Source organism: Eretmochelys imbricata, chromosome 10 (genome assembly GCF_965152235.1).
Source record: "Eretmochelys imbricata isolate rEreImb1 chromosome 10, rEreImb1.hap1, whole genome shotgun sequence".
Classification (NCBI taxonomy): domain Eukaryota; kingdom Metazoa; phylum Chordata; order Testudines; family Cheloniidae; genus Eretmochelys; species Eretmochelys imbricata.
This window is the reverse complement of record NC_135581.1, coordinates 77799043-77824364: the sequence shown is the minus strand read 5'-3', so window position 1 is coordinate 77824364 and position 25322 is coordinate 77799043. Positions and strand designations below refer to the sequence as shown.

At 47.4% G+C, this 25322-nt stretch overlaps 1 protein-coding gene across 2 annotated transcripts in view; it reads right to left on the bottom strand.

Moving 5' to 3' along the window:
* ANKDD1A (ankyrin repeat and death domain containing 1A) overlaps positions 1-23400 on the bottom strand; it is a 31482-nt gene extending 8082 nt beyond the window's left edge. The window contains exons 1-11 of one of the 2 annotated variants that reach the window (XM_077828061.1): positions 23280-23400; positions 13903-14006; positions 11976-12074; positions 11299-11397; positions 9066-9170; positions 7380-7478; positions 6293-6391; positions 3658-3756; positions 2961-3059; positions 1539-1637; positions 673-771 (exon numbers count right to left, since the gene is read on the bottom strand). In XM_077828061.1, coding sequence (XP_077684187.1) covers positions 673-771; positions 1539-1637; positions 2961-3059; positions 3658-3756; positions 6293-6391; positions 7380-7478; positions 9066-9170; positions 11299-11397; positions 11976-12074; positions 13903-14006; positions 23280-23313 — 1035 coding nt within the window. In that variant the 5' untranslated portion in view covers positions 23314-23400. Of the gene's footprint in view, positions 1-672; positions 772-1538; positions 1638-2960; positions 3060-3657; positions 3757-6292; positions 6392-7379; positions 7479-9065; positions 9171-11298; positions 11398-11975; positions 12075-13902; positions 14104-23279 lie in introns of those variants that run through there. The other variant, XM_077828059.1, reaches the window with a different exon arrangement.
* Between the last annotated feature and the right edge of the window lie 1922 nt (positions 23401-25322).

Below are 25322 nucleotides of genomic sequence, written 5' to 3'. Positions count from 1 at the left end.
CAATAAACAGTTATTTCGGTTCTGTACCTAAGGCTAAGTCACTGGATTTGGTTTTTGTTTATAAAACCTGTTGTTGTTTAACTTTATAGCGAACTGTAGCTCTGATATTAACCTGTGGCTGAAGGCTCTTGAGTTTTCTTCCTACACATGCAAATATGTCCAGCTACACTCTCAGAACAAAGAACAGAATTTGCCAGATCGTCTTAAAATTCTTTTAGTTAATTGGAGTTCTGGGGTTTCTTTTTTCTCCCCAGCAAGCAGAGCACTGAATGCTGGGTATTTCAGATCTACACACACTGGATCTTTTATTTTTTTTACCCATTAAAATGTTTCTTTGCACTATAATCCCAATACTTTGTTATTTATGATTGTTACAGAAGAACATTGTTCAGTTCGTATAAGTGAAGATATGTGGCAGGAGCAGGAGTTGGGTCTGAGAACTTTGCATAGCAAAGCGTGAACTACCCTGTACTTTTCTAAGACTCATTCACATCCCCTTCAAAAATTCAACACCCTCTGCTCTCTCCCCAAAAAGCATTATTTTAACTGTTTACGCCGTGAAAATGTTAGTATGTTAAGAACACTGTCAGTTTTACTCATGGGCTGAGATCAAACAAAACATGGCTTTCCTCCCAATCCCCACGCATCTACCCCATCCCTAAGGATGTTTACCTTATCAATTAACTTCAAGTTAACTCCTGCTATGAGAATCATCTCAGCTATGTCTTGTCTCCCGTGTTCTGCAGCAATATGGAGTGGTGTCTGCTGCCTCTGTGTAAAAAGAAAGCAGAAGCAAGATGAAATACCTGGGAGAAAATGCTGGCCAGGAACGTTGGGAAGAAACATGGCCATTTATAACAGTACTGGGAGACAAGGCTAAGTGTGAACAGAGGAGCATGTTCCGTACTCCCTCATGCCCATTCAACGTCCATGTAATTCTCCCATCAACATTCTATGGCAAGTAAGGCCACAGGTCAATATGAATACCCCTGTAATGATTTTTTTTCATACTGAAGGTCTTCTGGAAAATCCCAGGAAATTTAAAAGAAACCAAACAAAATAATGTGGCAATTTGATGCAGGCATGAAGCAAGCAAGCGTGCATTGAGATAACTGCAAGAGTAGAATGAATAATAACTAAAATCAAATGCTGGGTGATAAAGATCTTTTTGTGTTACCAAATCCAACCTTACCCCCCATTTTCAGTCATTCTTAACTGTCTCAAAATATCCTTCTGTGCTGAAATTCTCTCTTTGTGTACAGCTCAGAGGTGAGGGGCTGAATTGGCAAACTTTGTGTCTCGATCACCCAAGGAACTCAATAGGAATCCCATGCACAGAGAGCACTTGCAGGGCCAGGCCCTGCATTTGCTTGGAAAATGTGAACAATTCAGCTGTTTTCATGTTTCAGGACCTGAACTTCCACGTTTTCCACATTTAAAAGTGTTGTTCTTTTCCCCACTCCTGCTCAGAACTGGCTGATTTAAAACCTCGGTGAATGTGGTTCACGTCTCAGAGATGGAAGGGTTCCAAGCCTTACTTCATCCGGGATGTCCAAGTTGCACTCTGCGTCGATGAGGAGTTTAACAATGGCTGGGAAGTTCTGCAGCACTGCAATGTGCATGGCTGATGCATGTTGCTGTGGGAAGAAGGTGCATTATTTGCATATGAGGGGGAAAAGACATTGGGGTCTCTAGCTCGCACACAGCTTGGGGTCCTGGAGTCTGCTTGTAGGGGGGGAATGTAAGGATCCAAGGATGCAGGTCTGCATCCTGGGGCTATGGGGGCCATGGCTTGCTGACGCTAACTTGTCAGCACCAACGGAGATGAGCAAAGCACCATCTTGTTAAACCTGGAAAGTCAATCACCACAGGACGGTCTATCGGAGCCCCCAAGGCCTGCAGCTGCCTGATTGGCTCATACCCGCTACCTAAGCCAGGAAGTGAGCCACGTGGGCTGTCTGAGCAGCTGTGCAGACTTCCTGCTGCTGCCTCCACGTTGGCCCCTGCTCTTGCCTGCCTCCTGCAATTCTGATCCAGCCCTGCTCCTGACCAGCTCCTCACTCCCGCCTTGCTCCTGCTCCGTGTCTGATCCATGCCACTCTCCAGTTCCTGCCCTTTCACCTTGTTCCTGACCGCTGGCTACCAATCCTGGCTCTGCCCCCGTGTTCTGACTTCTGGCTCCACCCTTGGCTCTGGCATTTGGTATCCGACCCCAGCTCCGATCCTTATCTTTGATTACTGGTCCTGACTCTGGCTCAACCCCCTAGCTCTGGGACTTGGCAGTTGACTCTGGCTCTTACCCCCGCTTCCATTCTCTGACCTGGATGCCTGCTCTGCCCACTAGGCCAGACAGCCTACATCCTGGTTCCTAACAGCAAGGGCATCTTGGCTGGAACACAATGGCTACTTCTGAAACTTAACTTCCATTCATGCAGCCTTTGGCTTAATGTATAAACTGCAGCCGGGATTGTTCCAGGTTCTGCAAGGGAATGATGTACGGCTAGGTTTAGCCGCCTTCCCGCTGAAGTCAGTGGGAACAAGCTTGCAGCTACTGTTGTCAACTAGCAACTCAACTCTGCTTTCTTGGAACCAGCTCTCTTGACAATGGCTGGTGATAGTCTACACACAGGTGCACGCAGACTCAGGGTGGCCTGAGGGAGCAGCAGTTTTCTACCCAATTTTGGCCCCGCGACATGAAGGGACCCTCCGTATGGTAAGCACTCCATAACTGAGCTGCCCAGGGGCATTCTCAGGCAGGGCCCAGGATCAGAGGACATGTTTTCCCCGATGCAGATCTTGCCTTGGCTGAATGGAGTGCTGTGATTAGCCACAATACGGGCTCGTAGCAATACATACTTTTGCAGTGTTGAATTGAGCCTCGTATTTTTTTACCAAGAAAAGAGAGCTGGAATTTGGCTCTATCTGTTCATCAATGCTTAAAGCCATTTAATGTGACTTACATGATTAACTGCATCTATGTAGATTCCTGCATCAACAAGGATCCTGGCCATGTCTTCATAGCCATGGAGTGCTGCACAATGAAGGCAGGTCATCGCTTTCTGAGAAAGACAGCAACACAGCTGATATTAGTTGGGACCTTTTATCAAGCCAAAGGACGTATTTCCAGCGGGGCCTCTGTTCGTTCTGCTTCCCAGTGATCCCTGTTGTTTTAGAGGCCACCCCAAGAGTTCTCCCTGCATTCCTTCCACTGTGGAGCAAGGGAGGAAATCAGTGCACACAGTTAAGGATGCAACAATACTAGGATGATAGATTTCAACTGGCTAGCTCCACAACCAAAGCCATAGCCACTTTCACATGGGAATGCAACGATTTGGTTGAATGGCCTTGATTGCCCATGCCCTGCAGTGAAATCAGGAGTTTTGGAGGTACAAGGAATGCAGGACTGACCCATTTAGAGGGAATCTTCCCTAAGATACAAAATTCAGATGAGTTTTGCCTCGCCTTTTGGCAAATGGCTTTTCCACCTGCACCGATACTTTATTAACAGGAGTAGCATTCCGGAAGGTGAATGGAGATTAGCCCTGTGTGTGCATTGCTGACCTCGTGTGAAAGGCTGTGCCAGCCACACGGTTGCTACAGATAGCACGAACGTGAGGTGCTCAGAGACAAAATCATCTTCAGACCGTTCCTGCTCACCTGGGTTTGGGCATTAACGTCACAACCAGCTTCCAAGAGGAGTTTCACGCAGTCGTAGTGGCCTCCCTCCACAGCCAAGTGCAGAGCAGTCAGACCGTCCTGGAAACACAGCAGAACAAGCCTGACATGGGCATGCTAGCTTAGGCTGTTAGAGCCTCTAATAAAGCAAGTGTTACTCTCTGTTTCATAGGGAAGGACGAGCCACAGCTGTGGGGCGGGAGAATCCACTCATTAACTTGGGCTTCTTTGGCAACTTGTCTTCCGAACCCCTGATGTGTTAAAATCATGGTTCTAAGGACCAGGGATTCATTCTCCCTCCAGACTACAGTTAGAAAAAGGAAGGAAATTAACACACACACGCTAACAATACAGTGACATCCTCGCTCCATACTGACTGCAGTGGCAGTTTTGCATGTAGCATGGGACTCTGAATGTTCTGATCAGTCATATCTAATACACTGTTCTTTAATCCATCTGCCCCCGGGTCTGTAAGCAAAGTGATTTTACCCACACGTATTAGCTAGTGCAATTCTACCTAGGTACAAAAGAGTGAGTTTGAAAAGGACTCCATGCCTAACCCTGTAATTTACTAGCTTTGATTAAACAAGGTCACAATCTTAATGTGATCTAAAGATGTTTTTGTGCATCAACAAGAACACACTATAATAAAATAATTAAAACATGTACTCCCAGGGAGTATCAAATGTCACCTTACCAGAATCTTATTTACTCCGCAAAGAGAGCGTTAAATAGGGTATAAGGGGAACGCTGATAAACTTAACTAGTAGTGTGCCCTGCAATTGCTAAGGACTTTACTGAGCCAGGATTTGCTATCCAGGGTTTTAACTATGTTTAGGTCTTCTGATTTTAGGTTTTAACTGACAAAATATCCCCAATACTGATTTTTTTTTGTTTTTGTTTTTGTTTGTCCAATAAACAGCAGAAATGCTTCCATGTATCTAAGGGCTTGTCTACATGGAGCAGTAATGCAGACTACGGGAGCATGATTTCTGAAGCACGTTAATGTGTTGCACATTAATTGGTCCAGGTAGACCCTGCTGGTGTGCACTAAAGGTTCCCTAACGTGCTTTAACGTAGTGCTGTTTGAACCAGTACTGTTTTTGCACTAGGGAACATTACAAAGAGATTACTCATTACACTATATATTACTGTATATTCAAAGAGAAATCCCTGAATCTCCCGATTTCTGGACATTACATAAAAATCAAAAATTGCTAAGAAAATAAACACCCAAAATGAAATGCATAAACCTCAAAAAACCAGAAAGCCTTAACTATGTTCCAATCACAGACACTTTCGATGTTCGTCTGTAGAGAGAAAGATCTCAGATAGAAGGGTGATTTGTTCAGTGATTAAGTCAACATTGTTTCAGCAAGATTTATTTTAGAACAAAATTCATTAGCTGCTTAGGCATCCCGAATGTGCAGGGGTGAGAAGATAAACAAGCGTCACAATGAGGGATTTTGGTCTTGGCTGTTGGTCCAACAGGTATTTTGTCTTTCACCAATATTCTGTACACATGCCCAGCACTTTGGATCAGTGCATTTTAAATAAAACCAGATAGCTACATAAACTTGTTCGAGATACAGTCCCTGTAGTGAGGCGGTGTGGGTCTCCGCTGCCCCAGAGAGTGACCAGCCCCTCCAGACACCGGAGTGGGCGGAGCCCGGGAGTTCTGAGCTCACCCCCTAGAGGGTCAGGCGTGGCAGAAGTATAAAGACCCAACCCCAGAGCTCACTGAGAGAGCAGCCGCAGGGGAGACCAAACGCCTCCAGCCTCTCTCCCGGTTGGGAAGCCCCAGCGACCTATGGCAGACACAAGGGCTGGCCAAGCCTGCCCCAGGCCAGCTACCTGGAGGAGTGGCCAAGCCTGCCCTGCACCAGCGATCCTGAGGAACCCGTGGTGCTGGAACCCCCGAGGACACCACCCTGACCCAGGTCCCTCAAGAGGGGGACTCTGGAAGTAGACCGGGGGCAGCCGACCCTAGTCTGGCTGCAGCACTGCCAGAACCCATGTCAGTGTGTTGCGGCCAGGATCCCACTGACACAGCCAGTCTTCTGCTGCTGCTAGGGCCCCGGGCTGGGATGCAGTGGAGTGGGAGGGCCTGCATCCCCCCTGCCACCCTAACTCGCGGGTGGCCATCTCCCCCTCTCCCAGGCCTTTGGACCCAGGGCCTGGGCTCGCTGTGGATAAACTGTTCTTGCCCAGCCCCTGCCTGAGGGCCTGAGCACCTGACTTACCATTGCCCCGACCTAGGACCTTGCCTCCTTGGTTATATACTGTTCTTGCCCAGCCCCAGCCAGAGGGCCTGAGCACCTGACTCACGATTGCCCCGCCCTGACCTAGGACCTGGGCTGCCAACTAACTGTGTTGTTTCTGCCCTCACAGAGGCCGTGGAGGAAGACTCCTTTGGCCGGACTAATTCCCTGCTAGACCTCCTCCCAAACTTAATGAGGCAGTGGGGGTCCCCGCCGCCCCAGAGAGAGACAAGCCCCGGTTAACCTCATTACAGTCCCCATCAGTCCTGGCCAGTAGGGTTGGTTAAATCAGCTGGCGTGGGAGATCACCTCTAAGGATGAAAGGGAGGCTCTGGTCTGGTTTGTTTTGCACTCACCATGTTCTTTTCTTCTAGGCTCAGTCCAATTTCCACAATCTTCTGCAGCACTGTGGGGTGCCCATTTTTAGCAGCCAAATGTAGGGCTGTGTTCTTTTCCTGCAAATAAACATTGCTTTGGTGTAAATAAACTGCATGATCAAGTACCCAGACAAAGCAACTCTCTGCAAACCAATATTTAGGGTGATTTCGTCTGACCGCAATTCCTGTAGTCATTCTCTTATCTACTAATCATCATTTAAGAAAAAAAACTATCAAATTCTGATGAAAATGCTTTAGTGCATCAAAGGGAGGTCTAGGAGTCTCTTAATATACATAGAACATTACTTTGTAACAATAATATGCTTCTCCCAGATTCCCAAATTTATATCCTAGGTGATGTGAATTATTACTGTTATGGAACACGTATCAGTCCCCCATTGCAGCAGAATCTTGTTATCACTGTAGTGTCAGTAATGCCTCAGATTTCACCCTCATGAGCGATGGTGCATTGGTCTCGTGGACCTTCTCTGAATGGGGCAAATGTCTTCTGTCTCCTTTATCTGTCTAGTTACTGAGACATCTCCCATAACCATAACATAGGAGTGCCCCTAATGTTCAGCAAATCATAGGAGTATGTACATTCCTTGATCTAGGTGACTGAACAGATGATCCTTTCATCTGTCATTCCTCTCAGTCTGGGTCCAAGCATAGAAATCCCACTGTGTCCTTCTCCCCACTAGGGGCCTACCATCTACCTGCAGACAAGCCAATGGGACGGCTTTTTCTGGTAGAGTCAGGTTGCAACTTCATCACAATGTACCTTAGAGTTATGACATCCAGAAAGCTCAGGGAAGCGTGTCACCCCTGTCCTTGCCCCACTACACCACTACCGTGGTGTACTTGGACTGCAAACAGCTGGGCGGAAATTTCCTTGGCACAGACACTGCAGACGACTGTGCGACTAGCTGATGAGCTTATGCTCACAACCCTCCTGCGCTAGATTTCAGCCAGCCACCCAGCTCCGTATCCCATTAACAGTCCCTCGAGCCATCTAGTCCCTGGTTACATTTCTCTGGCCCTGTCCAATGGCTTTTGCTTTCCATACCTTGTCTTTAACACTGTGACTACAACCTGACCCAATCAGGAACTCCACCACTTCTAACCTCCCATGCTCTGCAGCCAGATGAAACGCCGTCTTGTCCATCTTTAGGTAAAAGAAAGGAGAAATGTGGAAAACTGGGAAAGCACAAACACCATGATTTTTGCTAAAGGCCCAAAAATAATGTCTCTGTGAATACTCATATCCTGGCAGGCTGGTTGTATTTCAACCCCCAGTTATTAGTGCTGTAACTTAAAGGTGATAATATAAATCACCAGTATCAAAACATTTTTTGTTTTAAATTTGGAGGCGATCCTATAGAAACAAGCTGATCTGAACCACGCCCGGGTATGAACATTTTGGTGTACTTTGGTTTCATCTGGCACAATAAAAGGGCAAGTTAATCTCAATATTTATTTCACAGGAAGAGGGGAAAGTAAAAGGCTTATCACAAGGAAACTACAGTTTAAAAAAGAGAAAAGGAAAATGATCTGCAGCATCAATTATCTGGTGAGTCATTTATTTTAATAAAGGTTTCGGCTAAAGGTAATTTGCATGTTCAACCCACTTTTTCTGAGCAGCAAAGCGAATGGATCACTACAGGAACTGTGTGGTAAGGAAAGAAAGGGTTGCTATTGACATCAGTGAGGGTTCTGTGTGCAGGAGGGCAGGATGTGGTGCTGGAGTTGTGCCTTGTGAATGCAAGTGCTTTCTTTATTAACAGATTGAAAAAAAGGCCTGCACCTTGAACACGTCGGCAGCAATCAATCAGTAAAAGACCTGTGGGAGATACAGTAATAAGAAAAGGAAACTATTACCCATGCCCCACTGCATCAGCTATGTTAGGGAAGCAGGCTTCAATTAATGGAACCTGGATTGAAACTCCAAGGGACTAGCATGGGAGAGAGGGTGTTAGCTGTAGAATTCTCTACTGATTGGAGCCAGAGTCAAATCACCGTTGAGGTGGGATTCAGGGCTTTGGAGCGGAGCCAGGAGCCGGAGCGCGGAGCAGCTCCAGAGCAGTGGAGCTGCAGGTTTTTGCCTGGAGCTGGAGCAGAGCCAGAGCACAGCTCCAAAGCCCTGGTGGGATATAAGATTCACCTCCTGCTGCAGGCCTTTGCTTGAGAACCAGAGGTTGGAGTGTGATACCTGTAATATTAATAATCCCCAGCTCCTACATAGCACTTTTCATCCATACATCTCAAAGCACTTCACAAATGAGGTCAGTATCATTATCCTCATTTTACAGATGAGGAAACTGAGGCTCAGAGAGGGAAGTGACTTGCCCAGGGTCACCCAACAAACCGGTGGCAGGTCTGGGAATTGAACCCTGATCTCCTCAGTAACAGTCAAGTGTCCTGTGTGCTAGGCTACACTGCTTCCCTTGCCCATGTTGTCTAGCACCTTACTCCATGAGTGGCGTCATTGACTTTCATAGGCATGCAGTATTGTTAGAGTGAGGTGTTATTTAACATCAGTAAAGGTATCAAGAATCTGGGTGTGAATGAGGAGTCAGCCCTGCTATGTTCTTAAAGCTACAACCCAGATTTGCCCTCTGTGTGCATCTGAGTGCAAAATCTGGCCCTGAGGACTTGATCCTGCTCCTGTTGAAGTCCATGGGAATGTTCCCATTAATGTCAATGGAGCAAGATCAGGCCCTATGAAACTGGAAGTGGTCCAGCATCTTGCTACCTTGTCTGTCTTATCCACATGCACGTCCTCCAGGTCCTCCATAATGAACTCCATCACATTGATGTGCCCTCTCTGAGCTGCACAGTGCAGCAGGTTCCTGCCGTTCTGCAGAGGGAGGAAACCACACTTCTTTACTGAATCGACAACTGAATTGCTTGATTTTTTTTAACAGCTTGTTCCTGTTAGAAAACCTGGGTGGCACCACCTAGCAGCTCGGTCAGAATGTGCTGCAGATGGCTGTTCACTGCTCCTATGAACAGACGTGCTCTGGCCCACCTGAGGTTGATTTTTAAACACATCTACTGCTTATTTATTAATACAGTAGGACCTCAGAGTTATGAACCCCAGAGTTACGAGCTGACTAGTCAACCACGCACCTCATTTGGAACCAGAAGTACACAATCAGGCAGCAGGAGAGACCAAAAAATAAAATAAAAGGCAAATACAGTACAGTGCTGTGTTAAACATAAACTACTAAAAAAGTAAAGGGAAAGCAGCATGTTTCTTCTGCATAGTAAAGCTTCAAAGCTGTATTAAGTCACTGTTCCGTTGTAAACTTTTGAAAGAACGACCATAATGTTTTGTTCAGCGTTACGAACATTTCAGAGTTACGAACAATCTCCATTCTCCAGGTGTTTGTAACTCTGAGATTCAACTGTAATATTGTCCGTTTCTATAGCACCTTCCATTTTACGCTTTCAAAGTGCCATACAAACCTGAGCTGATAAAGCCGTATACAGCTTTGCAGCAAAAATTATTGTAGCCATTTTACAGATGAACCTAGATGCGAAGAGATGAAATAATTTACCCAGCCATACACTGAGTCAGAGTCAGGAACAGAACCTGGACAGCTACTCCCCCACTCCAACCATTATACTGTATCTCCTCTCTAAAATTAGTACAGAATACCAACAGCTGATGAGAGGGACTAAAGCAGCTGATAATAGTAGTGAGTGTTGCAATGTTTCTTCTTAATGCCATGTAAATCTTTCCCTGCATTACACAGTCAGGGGGGTTTACAGCATGTGTTTATCATAGACTGGGCAAAAAATGTACAAACACAAAGAAGCTGTCCCATCACGATAATAAACTCACTGTCTATGTCTAGCTGTTTTGTATAGTTGCCATAAAAATGGCTCAAGTCTTCTGATTTCATTGTTAGTGAAAGGTTCGTGTTCTCTGTTGTGCAGGGTGGGTGTACTGGCTTGTGGACCTCTCTCATAAAAATACAAGTTCCCAACACACAGACATGCCGGTTTCAAAGGTTTCCAGCAGAGATTAGAACAGCTCCAAACTGGGAAGGCCACTTCAACTCATTTAGGTTGAATCACCAAAATTCCCTGCAGCTTGGCTAAAAAGTCCACTCTCCAGGCCAGATCCTCTTCAGAGAGGATGGAGTCGAATGTCAGATATCGCAGAGGGAACAGCAGCTATTGGAATCGCTGGCTGCTGCCCCTGCCATGTCACGGGAGGTAATAACCTTTAACCATCAACCTCTTACAGATGCTCCTGCGTGTCACACCCTCATCACCAGAGCAGCCAGACTGTGCAAACACCATAACCGTGACATAATGTAACAAGAATTAATTTTATAACACTCCTCTGGGAAGTGACCTTCCTTCAGCAGGAATGTCATGTATACAGATGGCATGAGTCTGGGTGTGGGGGAATGTGAAGTCGCGATACGACACCCAATCACGTCTCTCAAAAGCAGTGATACAGCACAGAATACGGACCGTCATATTCCCCTGGGTTTGCTACACATATTTGACTGCTGAGAGATCTGGAGGAGTTTATTGCCCATGGCAAGGAGGAAGGGCTATAGCTCAATTTAAGCCCATGGGTATATTCTTCTTATAATATTACAGAAATGAATGATAAGATCCACACACCCCCAGACAGCCATGGAATCATGTAAGAGGAGGACTAATGGCATTAGAACTATGAGACAGATGCTTCAGAAGACACTGGTACGGGTACAACTATCATGCTCTGTGCGGAAGCTCAAAAGCAACCCCTGCAACAGGGTCCTCAATGTAGACAGCCCCGCAGTGCTTACAAAGGTCAGGTTTCCTAGTCATTTCCTGGTTCCTGCTTTCTCAGCACTCCCAGGTTTTCCCCACTGTAATTACACACAGAAGACTAGTTTGAAATTACCTCTCTCCTCTCTCTCTCCCTGTCACCTACTGGCAATGAATAGCTGATATCAGGGTGCATGAGGAAGCTGCCTCACCTTGTTGACACAGCTGATCTTGGCACCGGCGTTCACGAGGATCTGAAGAATGCGCAGATGGCCAAACCAAGCAGAGAGGAGAAGTGCGTTCATTCCGAACTGTGTCAAAGGAAACAGAGCCATTTCCACCCTTCCTGCACTAGCCCTTCCCTGCCCCGCCCGCTCCCCCCGACATTGCAGCGGGTCGTCATTCTTCCAGCTGTCAAAGGAAATTTGAATGGAGATAACTAAATAAATAAATAAAATGTTTCAGTGTTTCCCCGTTTTCTGGCCCAGCTTCCTGTCTCATCACCAGGACCCCGGCTCTGGGTGCGAGCTGCATCAGCGACCGCTAAGCAGCCTTTTGTTGAGGCTACCATCTCATACCCACTGGCAGAAAGTTGTTCCCATCTGCTGGCTTGGTTTGCTGGGCTCCATTCGCTACCGAGCGGATGAGTCCCACAAACCACCCATCCAGCTGGTCCTCCCTTGCAGCCTGGTTCACAGCCTCAGCAGAGAGGTGAAGGATTTCATTGACCCTGAATGACCTTCTCACCCCTAGTGTTTTGAGACAGTCAGAAGGAAGCTTGGCTGATGCGGATCCCTTGCCTTCTACCAGCACTACATTAAATTTAGGAGAAATCCCCCACCCCCCCCAACCCCTGCAGACAGGCTACAAAGGAGAGTCACACTCATACACTGTCTTTGTCGTCCACCGGGACTTCGAGCTCCAGCAGCAGTCGCACGGCTTGCTCGTTCCCAGCTCCAGCGGCCCAGTGCAGGGCAGTCCTGTCTGTCTGGAAAGGAGGAAAGGGAAAGTGAAGGTGGATACAAGCACAGCGTGAAATCCCAGTGCAGCAGAGTCAATGGCAAAACTCCTATTGCCTCCGTGGGGCCAGGATGTCACCCACAGTGCGTATTCACGCACCACTCTGCAGCTTGCACCATAAGGTACTGCAATGAAACAGAGGACGAAGGGCAAGTGGACACCCTGGATTTTGCAGGTTCAGGGCCAGACCCCGGAATCTAAATGCAGGCAAAGCTCCCATTGCAATGCAAGGACTGTAGGATTGAGCCACTAGGGTCTTTGGGCCATATAGCTCTATATTGTGGGGAAACACACTTTCTTTTAAAAACCAGAGTGAGTTGGAAGCAAGTAGGACTGACGGTAAATGCATGAGATCTCTCTGAAGGGAAACAAAGTGAGGGACAATCTCAACCTATGGCCTTCAGGGATAATTTTCCAAAGCACTTCTGTAAATACTTGGGAGGGACCCATTTGTTCATGAAGCGCCCCATCCAGTGAGTAAGTACAATGGGTTCTTGCGCAAGGACCTGCTCTGGAATAGGGGACTGGACACATATTGCAAACACATTGTTCTTGGAAAAGCCAGCCCATAAAAGGAGTGGTACCATCCAAAGAACAAGCTGCTCAGATTCTGCGCTTAGGAGAGCTATGGCGGCACCTGGATAAAGGGATGGATGGAACAAATCTTCAAGTATGGCCCCAAGTCTGAATTCCTTGTGCACCCCAATTTCCCACGGCTCTGCTGATCAGTACAGGGGGAGTTCTGTACCGGGATCAATGTCTGTCTTTGTAGCTGCAACATACTCTGTGCGTCATCACCCAGGGAGACTGACATGACCCTCACTATTAGAAAACATCCTGAGACTCGACGTCATTTTTAGTTATGTCCCCTCAAAATCACCCTAATCAACTCCTCTCATTCCGCAGTGTTTACAGCTTTCAAATCCTTTTAGGCCATGGGGTGTTTGCGCCATACATGAAAGGGTGAACATGGGCCCGAGAGGCCAATTAACCAGGAGAATGGGCCAGAACTAATTAGAGATAAAGGCCAGCTGGGTGAGAGGGGAACTGTTTCCCCTGCCCACGAAAAACTGGGTGAGCCCAGTTGGCAGGGGGAAGACCGAGATGTGAAGTGAGGGGGAGTGGAGCGTTTCCTCTCTCTGGGAAGCAGCCCGAAGGAAGGCTGAGAGGAGCAGACAGGCTACTCCAGCGGGGGAGCCGGAAGCCTGACTGGGGCCAGGGGCCCTGAGGAGCTGTAGCCTGCCTGAACTCTTGAGTGAGGGGAGGAGTGTGCCAGCCCCTGAGCCCATGGGGTTGACCAAGGCACAGAAGCCTGTGGCTAGACAGACGGCCAGCACAGAACAGCAGCGGCACGTCTGTGACAAGATGGCTATCAGCTAACCCCAGCTGGGCTAAAGATTTGGTTCTGTTTACATTTGTTGGACTTCGGTGAAGGACTCTGTGGCAAAGTGCTGCGGCCGGAGAGCTAGGACGCTGCTATGGCTGCAGTAGGCCAAAGGACAGTGGGGGGAAACTGAGGCAAAGATGCTGCAATGCCGCATCCAGCCAGGAGGGGTTGCATTGGGGAAGCAACTTTGATACAGGGTGCAACTCCCTGGATTTCAATGCGGTGAAGAATGTGCTCTACCATTGACTACTTGGCCCTGGGTCGATGCTTTTACGCTTTGCCCAGAGGAGCAACTAATGAGGAGAGTAACGTTTCTTTTATGTCTGGAGACACAGTTTGGAAGCTAACGCTTTCTGCTGGCTGCAGCTCCGAGGGTCCCCTCTGCAGCTAGAAAGCAAAAGGCACCTACATTGTTTTTGGCTTTGACGTTAACCCTTGTCCTGATGAGCTCTTGCATCCTGGCTATGTCGTTCCGCTTTGCTGCATTGTGGAATTCTTTTTCTGAATGAAGCACTGAAGCACGAGAAAAGACAAGACAGGCAGAACGGTAAGTGGAGGTGCTGAGCAGAAGCAAGAAGTAATCGCCGTTCCTGTTGAATGTTTCCTGCATCTCACTCACGCATCATAAATGGGCTTTAGGAAGGATAATTCACTGGCTAGGCTTCTACCTCCTCTATTGCCTGCTAAAGTCCCAGCCCTCCAGACTTCAGTGTGTACAATGCTGCTCCCTGCATTCCCACACGTACAGGAGCATGACTGCGTCACCCCAGTCCTCTTCCAGCTCCACCGGCTTCTCATCCATTTCAGGAGCCAGACTGAAATTGCCTTCCTGGTTTCCAAACCTGCCTCATGGACTTGCTCTTGCCTATCTTGTCTCCCCGTGGCCCTTTCGCTCCCGCTGTCATTCAGCACTGGCCTCCTCTGTCCCTCCACACAGTCTCCTCCCTGTAGGCGCAAGGGCCTTCTCCTCTGCAGTTCCTGCCATGAAGAACACGTCACCTCCACCTCTCTGTCTTCTTGGCTCTCCCGTTCTTTGCAAACCTCAGCTGCAAACACATCCTTTCTCTCTTTCCTACACATCCCTATCTTACTCTCCCTCTGCTGGTATTTGTTCCGTCCCTCTGTAATTGTCTTACTACCTTCATTTTGCTGCTGAGGAAACTGAGGCACAGAAAGCTCATGTGATTTACCCAAGGTCACCTCAGCAGGTCAGCGGCGGAGATGGAAATAAGCCTCCTCCCCTCTTCATCCCCAGTCCCATATATCCGCTATAACCCCATGCTTCCTTTTCTCTCTGTTACAGGAAGGTTGTCTGACACTTCCCATTAGAAGACCCTGTTTCTAATTGCTTAGAACTTTGCCAAACTTTTAAGTGTTTAAACTGAAATATATTGGGGAAAGTTTCAGCAAGAACAGTACAGCTGCTCTGAGAATGAGATTGGGGGCAAAAATACAGTGTTTTGCCCATGTTCAAAAAATTCTTACAATCATTTGATTGAGAACATCTAGCGCCTCCATGCTTTGGAGCAGGGGTTTGGAATTTGGCCGGGGGTCACTTTGGTGTCAGGGATGTGCCTTTGAATGTAATGATGTAGTTAAAGATTGTATCCATATGCACATGTAGGGGCTGAATTAAGGTTGCATGGGCAACCTTAATACTGGCGTATCCTAACCTCTGAGTGCTTGACTTTGCAACCTTGATGTTCTTTGAATGAGGTTTTCATATGTAATTAAAATAGGAAGAGCCTGGTTTTTATTTACACCTAGGGTCCTTTACACTGCTGTCAAGGGGTCTTAAAGTGAGTGTAAATTACAGCTATGCTCACTTTAAGGCCTCTTTATACGGCCAGAGCAAAGTAAAGGGGCCTTAGTGTTAATAAGAATCTGGCCCCTTGTCTTAATTAAGCAGTAACTGCTTTAGGGCGAACATGAGTCAGCAGCGTTGCATAGTATAGAGAGGTTCCTTAAGTATCTCCCAGCATGGGCAGGGACTAGTTTTTAAATACGTTAATAGACTATGGTTATTGTGAACATCACTTCTGCTAAGAATAACTGCACTAATCCTGCAGCGGTAGGAGCGAGTTAAATGACTTTACTTTTCAGATGGGGCACTGGGTTAACACATCACACCAGTTCCCTGCTTTGTTGAATAAACCTTCCTGCTAACTAATGAGATCAAACCCCAGTTCTGGACTCTGCATCTTTCCAGCATGTTTGACAGAGAGGCTCTACAGCTGGATTTGTAAGGAGGAAACATGTCTGGCCATTTTGCAGAGGGATTTTTTTCATCGATCACATTCTGTCTGTGCTGCTGCTCTTCCAGGGGAATTCCTCTGACAAGTTATTAATTCAGACACTAAACCTGTTTCAGCAGATTGTGGATCCATCTTGGCTGCTCTGCACTGCTCTACTTTTGCCCCTTAATATTAAAGTGAGAATTCTTAGTATAGAGTGATGGTCTCAACGGCCCACCCTTGCCATCCTTCTGCCATTTGGGATTACAGATTTCTGGGGGCCGCTTTTTTCACTTCAGATGCAGATGTTGCCTCCTGAACTTCCTTGTCAGAGGCCAGATTATCCCCTCTGACATTGATGGACAAGGAATCCACCTCAAATCTATTGTACAGCAGCTTCCCCTCAAAACCCCCCTTCCATGAACTCTGCACTGTTCGAGTCCCGCTAGCTGGCTGAGCAGGAATGGGACGGAGCCATGAGTATCAGCTTCCACTCTGTACCTCCTCCCCCCGGACAGTGATGTTAGACCAGATACCAGTGAAGAAGCCCCAGTGGATGCGGGGCTCAGGGTGTCTGGGCCTCCCAGTCTGCAAGGATCTCTTGATCTATGGGATTTCCCCATGGAACTCAGGATACACCAAGGGTTAGGAGAGTCATGCCCCTGCCCAATCCACAGCTGGCCAATCCATGCCCCCGCTGAACACACCAGGTCTAGAGGCTGTAGATTTTTCTACGTAACTTTGGCTCATCAATGGATTTTTCTCTGGGGGAATATGTTCTGGGCTCAAGTTTTCATGTGTTCCATCTCCATTGTTCCAAATTGGTTTAACCTTGAATTTGGGACTAGATTTTCCACCACAATTAGTGGGATGTTACCATTTCCTTCCCTGTCTTTCCACCTACTTTCCCCTGACTTCTTACAATGGACAGCGGACTCAGGACATGTATGTCAGCAAGAAGAAAAAAGGAAGATGAAGGATGTGATAGGCCAGTATTTGCCTGTTCAAGAATCCACCCAAGGAAGTGTGACATTCTCTGATGCATCTGCGCAGCACAAGGGCCATGTAACTAACCCAGTGTCCAGCTTAATTTTTGGGAAGATCTGTGTTGACCAACCAGTGAAAGGTTGGTTTTTCTGACATTTCTGTTAGTCAAATCAAGCATGGTCAGATTTTAACCCACTCTTGAGTCTTTATGTGGTTTGTGAATTATACCTCTTTGCTCCTACAATGTGCCTCATTCTGGCTTTCAAATACAAATGGGGATTTCTAGTTCTTGCTTTACCTATGACAGCAATGATCACCTTTCTAAGTCTCTGAACGGCATTGTCCAAAGTATAATAGGATGTTAGACAATCCAGCATGGTCCCAACAGCTAGCCCTGAAGTGATGGTCAAGGGAGGATCCTAGACAATAGTTAGAATAAACATACAAGTGGGGGATCCCAGAAGCCCTTACTCAGGTAAATTATCCTTACTCTCCTGGGCGATCCTACTGACTGTCATGGGATTACCTCTGTACTAGGACTTCTCAGGCATGACCTGCTTTGAAGAATTGGGCATCACATTTGGAAAGAGAAAAATCTAATTTCTACCTTGCCCATAACTAACTCTCAAGTCATACTCCTTAGCTGTTGGGAATGTCAGAGTTTCAGATGGACAATGTCATTTATGATTCATTCTAGTCAATATTTGTTCAGGCGTCACCTAGAAACTCATCCCTGGCTTTTAACACCAGCAAGTTTCTTTGTCTTGTCATTTACAGCACTATATCTGTGGATGGATGAGAGTTCTTGGACTCCTGCTTTTATGGCGTCCATTAAACAGTTGGCTATAGTGGTCTGTGAGATAACAGAAAAGTTACAAAAGGTTAGAGAACAGATGGGTAGTGATCAATGGCTCCATGTCTAGTTGGCAGCCAGTATCAAGTGGAGTGCCCCAAGGGTCGGTCCTGGGGCCGGTTTTGTTCAATATCTTCATAAATGATCTGGAGGATGGTGTGGATTGCACCCTCAGCAAGTTTGCAGATGACACTAAACTGGGAGGAGAGGTAGATACGCTGGAGGGTAGGGATAGGATACAGAGGGACCTAGACAAATTGGAGGATTGGGCCAAAAGAAATCTGATGAGGTTCAACAAGGACAAGTGCAGAGTCCTGCACTTAGGACGGAAGAATCCAATGCACCGCTACAGACTAGGGACCGAATGGCTCAGCAGCAGTTCTGCAGAAATGGACCTAGGGGTTACAGTGGACGAGAAGCTGGATATGAGTCAACAGTGTGCCCTTGTTGCCAAGAACGCCAATGGCATTTTGGGATGTATAAGTAGGGGCATTGCCAGCAGATCGAGGGACGTGATCGTTCCCCTCTATTCGACACTGGTGAGGCCTCATCTGGAGTACTGTGTCCAGTTTTGGGCCCCACACTACAAGAAGGATGTGGAAAAATTGGAAAGAGTTCAGCGGAGGGCAACAAAAATGATTAGGGAACTGGAACACATGAGTTATGAGGAGAGGCTGAGGGAACTGGGGATGTTTAGTCTACGGAAGAGAAGAATGAGGGGGGATTTGATAGCTGCTTTCAACTACCTGAAAGGGGGTTCCAAAGAGGATGGCTCTAGACTGTTCTCAGTGGTAGCAGATGACAGAACAAGGAGTAATGGTCTCAAGTTGCAGTGGGGGAGGTTTAGGTTGGATATTAGGAAAAACTTTTTCACTAGGAGGGTGGTGAAACACTGGAATGCGTTACCTAGGAAGGTGGTGGAATCTCCTTCCTTAGAAGTTTTTAAGGTCAGGCTTGAGAAAGCCCTGGCTGTGATGATTTAATAGGGGATCGGTCCTGCTTTGAGCAGGGGGTTGGACTAGATGATGGTCCCTCCTGAGGTCCCTTCCAACCCTGATATTCTATGATTCTATTCTGTGATTCTATGTTGTCAAACACTACAGTTATGCAATATTTGTATTCGTCACCTACCATATGTCACCATTACGTGTGTAATAGAGTATGTAGCTTAATATAGCTGTACTGCCTTTCATAGAAAGCTATGATCCACCTTACAATGAATGCAATAAAACCAGGAGTCTGGGGAAATGTACATGCCATTATATAATGAAACCGAGAGCAACAAATCAGCAAGAGATCTCTAGCCAGTGTATCTGTATGTTATTAACGGGGTTACCTTCATCCTCTCAATCCCTTCCCATCTATTTATTAAAGCAATTTGTCTTACATTAGATTATAAACGCTTTGGGGGCAGGGGTGATGTTTTCTGTTACATTTGTACAGCACCTAACTAGTGGGGTCCTGATCCTGACTGGAGCTTTTGGGCATTACTGCAATACAAGAAATAAACAGTAACTGGTCAGTTTCATTGTTACAAACTAATACTCCGTGTCTGACAGCGTTTGAGGGTAAAGTTTGAGAGATTTCCAAAGTCACACATGAGCGAGACAGACAGTGCCCTACTGGCTAAACTGCTATAAACACATCAGAAATTGGTTCCAAATCAGCATATGAAGAACTTCAGCTTTCTGGTTTTGCTTATTTTGGGGCAGGACAAAACCCATTTTTTAGGAAGCAGTGTGATCTTCAGAGCTATGCTTTTGGGTGGGATGATGTAACCTGGGCGAATGTGTGTGAGGAGCTTGCCCTCTCACCCCATCTTGCCTAACTGACCGTCAAGCCAAAGAGATGCATAGCAGGGCAGATGGCGGAACTGGATGGATGGTTTCGACCTGACAAATCTGCTGCATGGATGAGCGCTGGGGATTTTAAAGGCACATGATGATGGTAGATTTGTTCGGCCAGATCCTCAGTGGCTGTAAATGGATGTAGCTCCATTGACTTCACTGTGGTTTTACATCAGCTGAGGGTGCATAGTGTGTGTTTATATATGCACTCTCTCTATATCTTTATCAGTACCAATTAAGCATCAACTGTGTACTCTTTGCCATACATTCTGATAATCCATATGCCAGGCTTCATGAGTGGCAGAGACATAACTTCAACTTTCCTTTTGCTCATTCCTCCCTTTCCACGACCCTCCGCCCCCCATCTCCCAAAACACCTTGCCAAGGTTTTCCATCAACAGAGCCACGATTAACACAAAGCTGAATGGGGAACAGTAGTATCCTAGAGGGGACGGCCCTGCTGCTCCCACCGAAGACAAGGGGAGTTTGGGCACTAGCTTCAATCGTCATATGTCAAGGTTCCTTCCCCACTCTGAACTCTAGGGTACAGATGTGGGGACCTGCATGAAAACCTCCTAAGCTTACTTTTACCAGCTTAGGTTAAAACTTTCCCAAGGTACAAACTATTTGTTTTGCCTTTGGACTTTCGCTGCCACCACCAAACATCTAACCGGGTTTATTATTGGGAAAGAGTCATTTGGAAACGTCTTTCCCCCCCAAAATCCTCACCATAAACCTTGTACCCCCCTTCCTGGGGAAGGTTTGATAAAAATCCTCACCAATTTACATAGGTGATCACAGACACAAACCCTTGGATCTTAAGAACAATGAAAAAAACATTCAGTTTCTTACAAGAAGAAAAAAACATTCAGTTTCTTACAAGAAGAATTTTAATAGAAGAAAAAGTAAAAAGAATCACCTCTGTAAAATCAGGATGGTAAACACCTTACAGGGTAATTAGATTCAAAACATAGAGAATCCCTCTAGGCAAAACCTTAAGTTACAAAAAGACACAAAGACAGGAGTATCCATTCCCTCCAGCACAGCTTATTTTCTCGGCCATTTAAAGAAATCATAATCTAACGCATATCTAGCTAGATTACTTACTAAGTTCTAAGACTCCATTCCAGTTCTGTCCCCGGCAAAAGCATCACCCAGACAGACACAGGCCCTTTGTTTCTCCCCCCCTCCAGCTTTGAAAGTATCACTTGCAGAAAGCTTATTGGGCAAGAGATTTTGAAAAACAGCAAAGGAAATTTGTGGGCAAAAATGTATTAAAATAACGGTCTTTGTTCTATTTAAATCAGTGGAACACAAAGAAGATCAATTATTCTGGTTGCTTCAGCCTTGCAGTGTTACCATCACTCCATGCTGTGCTTAGAGGGATCATGAATTAGTATGTGATGAAAATAGGATGATGATTGGTATTAAATTTACCATCATAGAAGTGCATGATGCGTTACAGAAAATAAAAAACAGAAAAGATCCCTGTCCAGATTTTACAAAGCCTATGTATGAATGGAATTTTCTGAGGTTTCTTTAGTTCAAACCATTACCTGCTTTACTGGAGACCTAAGATCCAAAAGCTGACACTGACTATAAATAAAAATGAAAACTAACCAGTTTTATTTCAGTAGCCAAACTGAGAGAAATGCAAAAGTAAGAAAATAAAAGAAATTATGCAAAGTAAATTAGGTGCTTAAAATTCTGTTTCAATAGTCTAATATGTTAGTAATAGGAGTGAGGAAAATTTAAAACTGTAGTCCACTTGCCTTACCGTTTATGCACTGAGAATGATCGCAAAACCTACCCAATTCCATATAAAAGATGTATGCAATCCCCACTTGCTACAATGGGGTGAATTAAGATTTGAGTTTCATTTCTTCCAAATTTCCTGTCTAATTGTCTCTGGCTTTCAGCCATACCCTGAGTGTTACTTTAATATTTGGAATGCCACAGTTATTTAAAATGCATGGAGCACTCAGTGTCTACAGGGTGCTCTACAAAGCCCATAAGAATGGACCCGTTTTTCTAACGTTTCCTGTAAAAATAAAATATTAAAAAAGTAACTTCCCTGATTTCACCCAGTGGGCCCAATTGCCCTAAATCACCCCAGTGTACAGTCAATCTAGAGCTAAACCCTTGACTCTAAAGGAAATAGTGCAGATTTATGCTGACATAACTGAGGGCAGAATTTGGTCCGGAACTCTTGAAGAGCCATTCTGAAAGAGCATCAAAAATAGAAACTGCAGGGAAATTCCTGCTCTGTAAAAAACATCCTAAATCCCTAGGGACTTCAACATGCAAACCTGATTTACCTGGGATGCATTCAAATACTAGGATGATGGGCGCTATAGAAAACCCCCAATAATGGATTTACAAATAATGACAATTCACTTCCATTTTCTACAGTCTAATGACAAACAGGAACATAATAATAAAAATGGCATCCCTCGCACAGCAATCCCTGGTCTTATTTTCATGTTCATTCATGTATGAATGAAACCCAAAGGGCAGGTTTCTTAAGTAATTTCCATAGTCTCAACTTTGGCAACGTTCCCTTTCCCACCTAAAGACTAACAATAGTTTGTGTAGGAGTAAAAGAGTCCATCCTCTTCCAAATGGGTTTTATTTTAAGGTAGTTTTAAAAATATTTGCCTTTCCTGATAACGATGGGTTCTCTCTCCCCCCGCCCCCATTTTTATTTGATTTCATCTCTGTGTGTGTGCGTGTCAGTTGAGTGTGTCTTTGAGTGATCTTGCTGAGTGTGTGTGTGAATGAGTGTGTGAGCTGGCTGAGTTAATCTCTGTGAATACGAGTGTGAGCTTGCTAAGTGTGCATGTGTGTGTCTCTGTGAGCTTGCTGAGTGTGTGAGCTTGCTAAGTATCTGTGTGTGAGTGAATATGATTGTGTGCTCTTGCTCAGTGTGTGTCTCTCTGTATCTGTGTGAGCTTGCCGAGTGTCGGGGCGTGAATGAATATGAGTGAGCATGAGTGTGTGCTGTTGCTGAGTGTGTCTGTGAGCTTGCTGAGTGTGATGGTGTGAGCTTGCTGAGTGTCGGTGTGAATTAATAAGAGCGGGAGTGTGTGCATCTCTGTATCTGTGGGGGCTTGCTGAGTGTGTCGGCATGTATGTGTTTCTGTGAGCTTGCTGAGTGTGTGTGAACGAATGTGTGTGTGCTCTTGCTGAGTGTGTGTCTCTATCTGTGTGCTCTTGCTGAGTGTGTGTCTCTGTCTGTGTGCTCTTGCTGAGTGTGTCTGTGTGTGAACATGAGTGTGTGCTCTTGCTGAGTGTGTCTGTGTGTGAACATGAGTGTGTGCTCTTGCTGAGTGTGTCTGTGTGTGAACGAATGTGTGTGTGCTCTTGCTGAGTGTGTGTCTCTGTCTGTGTGCTCTTGCTGAGTGTGTCTGTGTGTGAACATGAGTGTGTGCTCTTGCTGAGTGTGTCTGTGTGTGAACGAATGTGTGTGTGCTCTTGCTGAGTGTGTGTCTCTGTCTGTGTGCTCTTGCTGAGTGTGTCTCTGTGTGAACATGAGTGTGTGCTCTTGCTGAGTGTGTCTGTGTGTGAACATGAGTGTGTGCTCTTGCTGAGTGTGTGTCTCTGTGTGAACGTGTGTGTGAGCTCGCTGAGTGCGTGTCTCCCTGGGTGCGCCTGCTGCGTGTGCCTGCGTGTGCTCTGGCTGAGCGTGTCCGCGTGTGAACGTGAGTGTGAGCTCGCTGAGTGTGCAGGAGCGTCTCTGCACCTACGCTCCACTGAGCCGTGCCCCGTTTCCCGGCCCCACCACCCCCGCCCCGAGCCCACCCGCCGCCCGGCCGGCTCCAGCCCCGCCGCCCGGCCCGCTCGCCGCCCGGCGGGTCCCACTCACAGGTCTCCTCCTCGGACCCCAGCCCGTCCTCCATGCTGCAGCCGCCGGAGCGCCCGGGCTGCGCTCCCCGGTCAGCGCCCCGGCATCGCTCGGGTCCCGGCGGCGCCCCGAGGGGATCCGAGCCCCGGCGAGCCCTCAAGCCCCCGGCATGATGCGGGTCCGCCGCGCCGCTCGAGCCCGGCAGCCGCCAGCGGCTTTGTTGCTAAGATGGTGTCAAATGACACTCTCCAGCCGTGCCCCCCTCCCCGCCCCCGGGCTGAGGGCTCCTCCCCGGCCAGACCCGGGGGAGACGCCCCAAAATCAGCCCCCGCGCCGCGCTGCGGAGCCGAGCCCCCCCCCACGCGGCTGGCTCAGCGGTGCCGGGCTCCAGCGGAGGGTGGCTGGGAAGTGGCCCCATCCCGGGTCACTCTCCTCCTCCCTCCAGGAGCCAAAGAAGTCAGGAGCCCCAAGCAGGCGGCCTAGAATGAATGGGAGGCTCCAGGAGAGCTTGGCCCTGTCATAGAGTCATAGAATATCAGGGTTGGAAGGGACCTCAGGAGGTCATCTAGTCCAACCCCCTGCTCAAAGCAGGACCAATCCCCAATTTTTGCCCCAGATCCCTAAATGGCCCCCTCAAGGATTGAACTCACAACCCTGGGTTTAGCAGGCCAATGCTCAAACCACTGAGCTATTCCTCCCCCCACAAGGCCTGTGCCCAGCCCAGCCAAGCCGGCAGCTGGGCCGCCCGCCTGGAAAGATTGGGCCTTTACTGGTAAATGTTGGTCTCTAAGGTGCCACACAAGTACTCCTTTCCTTTCTGGTAAATGTTGGTAACCGTTGATTTCCCCGTACCGAAAACGGGAGGGGAAATATTTCCATCCATAATAATTACAATGTACAGAATAATGCTGGGTCCTGATAGGGTGACCGGATGTCCCGATTCTATAGGGACAGTGCCGATTTTGGGGTCTTTTTCTTATATAGACTCCGATTACCCCCCACCCCGGTCCCGATTTTTCACACTGGCTGTCTGGTCACCCTGTGTCCGGAACTTATTGGCATTTGATTTAAGGGCATGTACTATGGGCTGGTCTACACGACCAGCGTAAAAAGTTACGTCGCTCCGGGGTGTGAAAAAACCACCCCCCGCAGCGACATAAGTTACACCGCCTTAAAGTGGTGTCCACACGGCGATAGGCCCGTGGGAGACGCTCTCCCGCCAACGTCTTTTCTGCCTCTTGTTGAGGTGGAGTCGTTCCTGAGACGGGAGAGCGCTCTCCCATTTACACGGTGCGTCTTCACCAGGCGGCAGGGGTGAAAGTAACTTAAAGGACTTACCAGTACTCCGGAGTCCTGAGTGAGGGGGCATGCCCTCAGCTGGAAGAGGAGGGGCCTTTAAATACCCGGGCCCTTTAAATCACCCCCGGAGCTACCAGCTGCAGAGGCGGCTGGGAGCCCCGGGGCTCAGGGGCAATTTAAAGGGCCTAGGCTCCAGCCGCCGCTACCGTAGCAGAGCCCTTGGCCCTTTAAATCGCCGCCGGAGCCCTGCTGCTGCTACCCCGGCAATGGGGCTTGGGCTGCACTTTAAAGGGCCCAGGGCTCCCCACAGTGACTGGAGCCCTGGGCCCTTTAAAGCGCCACCTGGGGAAGCCGGTCCGGTCCTGCACGGCTTATGGGCTCTTGCCAGTACGCCGGACTGGACCGGCTTACTTTCACCTCTGCCGGACAGACCACATCAGCGCCGCTTTAGCGCCGTCATGAAGACAAGCGCTTTGTCTGTTTTGACGTGGGATGTTGGTGATTCGGTGTTTTAAGGATTATATATCTCAACTGTCAGGAAAGACCTGTCGCCTGACAGCTCTCTCATAATTTCCTGCAACTGTGACAATGTAAATCAACAAAAATGCTTAAAAATAAACACCAGGATTTTCTGTCAAAACGATAAAGATATAAAAATTGGATTCTGCCAAGCATACTCGTACGCTTTCTCTTTCGCTTCTGAGCCTGCTGACAGAGCCCAGTACCCCACTGAACTAAATGGGTTTCTTACCTGTGTACATCAGT